Source organism: Microtus ochrogaster, chromosome 1, assembly GCF_000317375.1.
Source record: "Microtus ochrogaster isolate Prairie Vole_2 chromosome 1, MicOch1.0, whole genome shotgun sequence".
Classification (NCBI taxonomy): domain Eukaryota; kingdom Metazoa; phylum Chordata; class Mammalia; order Rodentia; family Cricetidae; genus Microtus; species Microtus ochrogaster.
In genome coordinates, this window is record NC_022009.1 from 90303307 (window position 1) to 90308488 (window position 5182).

Consider the following 5182-nt stretch of genomic DNA (forward strand, 5'->3'; position numbering starts at 1 on the left):
AAGGAAGGAAGGAAGGAAGGAAGGAAGGAAGGAAGGAAGGAAGGAAGGAAGGAAGGAAGGAAGGAAGGAAGAGCTGGGCATGGCTATGCGCACTTGTCATCCCAGTGCTAGGGAGAAGGAAACTAGATCTGGGGCTCACTGGAGACAGCCTCACCTATTAGACAAGCTCAGGACAAGAGACAGTCTTAGAAAACAAGGTGAATGGTACCTGAGCTTGTCCCATGACTTCTGTGTGCACACAGTGACACATGCACAACCACACAACCACAGTCACACCCACACAAACATGCAAACATACAAACACACATAGACACAAAGGGAAAAGTGGCTCTCCTTGGCCCCACTACTCCATTGCTATACCCTCCTTTCTCGGGAATGAGAGAATGAAGTGTCAACGTGGAAGCTGGGTTCAATCGTGGCACTGAACAAAAAGAATTTAAGTTCTACACATTGTCTGCTTTCCTGAACTAATAGGTGTGCCATAGCTCCACCAGCAAAGTGAGTCTGCAGCTATGCAAAGCAGCTCTGCCTCATTCTGGTTTTCGAGTCCCAAGGCTTCTTCCTGGGTAAATCTTGTGATGTGGCTGACAGACAGAAAACCACAGGGCATGGAAATAAAGAAGCTGGGCTATGGAGTCAGCCACATCAGGGACGCAAAGTGGCTCTGCTCTCTCAGGGCACAAGCTTTCAGAATATGTGTCAGTATACACATACCTCAGCCTCCTCCCGTGTCCGTCACACTCACTAAAGGAGAGCACACACACTATAGCCCGAGTGCAAAAAATGCTACAGCAACAAGGATGAAATCCTGGTTAAAGGAAGGAAGCCATAACACCCTGTGCCAGAAGTTGCCATGGACAGGCAGCCCCCACATCCTACCGACTGAATCAACACATGTGGGTGCCCAGTTCACAGTGGCACTCAGGTGAAGACTGAATTTCCTGGCTGGGTGCCTGCCTGCGCTCTAGACCTGGGGGCAGGGCTTATGGGTCCACCTGCCGGCTACTTCCCTTCCACACTTCTAAGCTCGCCCAGTTGCCCCGTCCTCCCCAGAACCCTAGTACAGCATGTAGTTTTTGGTTCCTGCCTCTCTCATTCTGTATGGTGGCATTTCAGCTAACTGGGCCAGAACCCCCAAATTGTAGAAAAGAACAAAGAATAGGAAGGCTGAGGCAGCCAAAGATAATGAGACTCCATAATTCTGTTTTAGTCAAAGGCATTCTTAAATCACTGGGAGGGTGTTAGGATCCGCTTATCATCAAAATCACCATGAATAAACAAAACACAAAGGTCCCTTGTGAACAAAGCAACGTACTTCCAGCATTGCCTGTGGAGAGCACCCGTTACCAAAATGGACTCAAGTTCTAGAGAACAGGTCAACTCTATGAATATGTAGACGCATATCTAAGCACATGTACTAAATAGTCACATTTGTATCCATACACACACTCCTGCGAAACCAACTACAAGGACCTCTGCTGATCTGTGGAGCATTTTGTTTCTAGTTGTCCCATGTGGCTCCACTGTCACCATAATGAGAAGAGTCTCAGCTACTTTGGAGTTTGTCTGAGATAGAATTTCACAGTAGTCCAGGTTGGCCATGAAGTCTTACTATGTAGCTGAGGATGACCTTAACTTCAGAACTTCCTGGCTCTGTCTCCCAGTTGCTGGAGTTTTTGAACTGCTTTCTTCCTAAACTGAAAACCTCAGCTTTTACCTACAGAAGTGAGTTTCCATCTAACCTTCTCGTGTGAATCCAGAAGAGATGGACTTGGAGGTTTTTAACTGCAGACAAAGTCTGTTTATGATGGTACCAGAAGCAGGAAATATCTCATACTAATTCAAAATGGTTGTCACTCTCTTCCTTGACTTGAAGTTTCATCAAACTTTTTCTGAATGAAGACTAAGTTTATAATATGAAAATTAATTGAAACAGCACTGGCCAGAAGTACAGTCAGCAAAAAATCATTAACAAAATCATTAAATTATTCCAGTTTAACTCCAATTAAAATTCATTAGGCTTAAATCTTTAACATATGTTCATTTCTTTAAGTTATAAATTACTGTTCTTCCAATCCAAGCAGTAAAGCAATGATCTGTTGCTATGAAGGCCACTGCAGTACAGCAAAGACAACACAAGTTTCCTCTCTCCTAATAGGTATTGATAAACATGGCCAGGTTTTGTAAATTAATCTTCTGGTTAGATTCTGTCTAATCAATAGCCTAACACTGAGATCAATTTCATCACAATTTACTCCCCGCCCCACAATCCAACCACTATCAAGAAGAGCTCTCATGAGCTACACTTCCAACACGGTCCAGATGCAGGGCTGGCAGCGTCACTCCACACGGAACTCCCCATGGAGCGGCATGCCTGAAAAGAGCTCTGCAAGGGGCCCACAGAGAGCACACCAAGCACAAGCCAGTGGATGTCTCGGACATGGGGCTTAAAGACCTCTCTCCACAGTGTCTCACTCACACATGGGCCTTGTTTAGGAACAAGATTCTGGATTCTGGGGACAGTGGACTAGGGTAAGCCTGGTGGCGATCTCAGGAGGGGCATTTTACATGTGGAAAAAGGCATGAACCATCAGGGGCCACAGGGTAAACAGTGGCTGGCAGCTGCCTCCTGGTATTCATGACCTGATTTCCCATCTGCAGGAGGGTGGGGGCATAGCTCTGACCCCCTCTTATCTCAAAGTTAGTCCCTCTGATCAAGCCGGCAGTCACATATGTACACTACTCCATCCTCTACAGAGGTCCCCTCAGCAAGGAAACAAGAGAACATTCTACGAGGAGCCTCACAAAACCCAAAGTCACCAACAGGGATCCGAATGTCTAGATGCGTATCTAGCCTTGTCAGAAGACTGCAGTCCATACCCACCCTTTGACTCAAGCTTTCTGAGTCCCAGAGCCCTGGGACACAGCTAAGCCCCTCCCTGGGCCACAGAAACTGAGGTGATGAGTGGTCTGTATTATGCCACTCAGCAATGGATAACTAACAGGTATCCAGTACATAATACCACTGGATGTATCATAATAATGTAGACTTGAGACCGACCATATGACAGAAGAATAAAGAGAAGATATATTTGCTTGTAGGAAATCATATGTAAACACGAGGGGAATGTTTACTTCCTTTATAATAAAGGGGAAACCCTTTGGTTAGAATGTTTATCGAGAACCTTCCTTACCTTGGATGCACTGCAGTGTTCCATCCTCGGCTCTTATTGTGAAGGTCTCACCCGGGTTAACTTGGACAAGAATAACCTGTGAGAACAACACAGAAACTTCCAGTTAGCACCAACACACCGCACATTCTGCTTCTCTTCCGATTTGAGATTCTCAAATTGGCAGGAAGCACATGACACCAAACCACCACAAAATTTAGTGTGTAAATGAACTCCACTCAAATTTTGGGAAACATAGGAAAATGTGCATTTGCACACAGCCTAGTATACTGTCCCATATTGTTCATATTATATAACTAAAGCTTGACAATTTTTCTTTTCTCTTTCATGAGTTTAGACACAAACATTAGTTATAAAAACAACACATACACACACACACACACACACACACACACACACACACACACAAACTTTACATACAAAGGAAAGCTGTACAAGAAATGACCATTTGACCGGCCACCACTGGGAGACGTGGTTGCATTAAAGAATAGTAGAAGGCAATTCACAAAATTAAAAAGGTTGGAAAAGAAGATCTGCATATAAAACAAACAGCATAAACTAAATGAACCTCAGCAAACACCCAAATGTTTCAATACATAACCTAGAATTAGTGTCTTCTTCACACAGACACAGATATTTAACATCGGAAAATAACCTCCAAATCACGCGATGGGAAGCCAGCATGGTGAGGCAGGATCTCTCTGGCGGCCTCGCAGATTCGGTGCGAATCAATGGATAACAGAGAAAATCGCCGATTTGACACTGAAGACAAATGAGGTTCCTAACTGCAGCCGTGCATCAGCAGGGACGACCAGCACTGTCACGTTGTCCCCAGGCACTGACCACAACGCTGCCATTCCCTCACGGGCCTGGCAGAAAGCCTGCTCCAACACTGAAATCTTCAAGAAGGCCCCTTATTCCTGAGCTCGGTCCTCCGCACACAACACTGCTTCTGTGACACTGGAGTCTACTCTTTTCTCTAGAACTCACAACTGCACCTAACTAATTATTTTTAGCAGTTGCTTCCTTCTTTAACTGAGGTGCTAAAAGGATAAGCTCTGACTGACTAACCCCATGGGTGATAATACTTTCCCGGAATGAATAATGGTTGCAAAATCTAAGGAAAACTGTCTCAATGGATTAGTCAGGAATTAAGATTTCATAAAGCTAGACTCTGGACAGAGGGCTCAGTGGTTCAGAGAGCTCACTGCTTTTGCTGAGGACCTGAGGTCATTCTCCAAACCCACACAGTGCTCACAGTCACCTGCAGCTCCAGTTTCAGGGGCTCCAAAGCCCTCTCCTGACCTATGCAGACGCATGTGCACAATATACTCATGTGGGACCACACATAAACACAAATTTAATGGTTTTATTTTAAAGGATCTCATGAGGAGCAATTTAAACATTAATGTCTTTTATGTACCACAATTTATCTACTTTGTAATGCTATTCAGATCAAAGTCATGTCATTTATAATATAAATCTTTAATATCCACATATATTGTTCAAATAGTAATTCACAGCAGGAAATAATTTTGAGGCATTATTTCTTTAATTAGGAAATACATTAACTGTAAAATCATCAGGATCATTTAGAGGAAAGTAATCCAAGCCTCACCCCAGATGCTTCACCTTATTTTGAAGGATAAATTGTTTCAAGATAATTTGCTTTTCCCCCATGGTACTGGCATCAATAATCTTCCAAGCTTCCCCACCCCAGTTCTCCCAATGTGAAAGTGGTGTGTGCTTACCCCAGTTCTCACCAATGTGGAAGTGGTGTGTGCCTACCCCAGTTCTCACCAATGTGGAAGTGGTGTGTGCCTACCCCAGTTCTCACCAATGTGAAGGTGATGTGCATGCACCCCAGTTCTCACCAATGTGAAGGTGACGTGCATGCACCCCAGTTCTCACCAATGTGAAGGTGACGTGCATGCACCCCAGTTCTCACCAATGTTAAAGTGGTGTGTGTCCACCCCAGTTCTCACCAATGT

At 44.5% G+C, this 5182-nt stretch overlaps 1 protein-coding gene across 3 annotated transcripts in view; it reads right to left on the bottom strand.

The window, feature by feature from the left end:
- Positions 1–5182, bottom strand: part of Fndc3b (fibronectin type III domain containing 3B) — a 291701-nt gene that overhangs the window by 188176 nt on the left and 98343 nt on the right. For all 3 annotated transcript variants that reach the window (XM_005343904.2, XM_026782781.1, XM_013347920.2), the window contains exon 3: positions 3195–3270. In XM_005343904.2, the coding sequence (XP_005343961.1) occupies positions 3195–3270 (76 nt within the window). The remainder of the gene's footprint in view (positions 1–3194; positions 3271–5182) is intronic.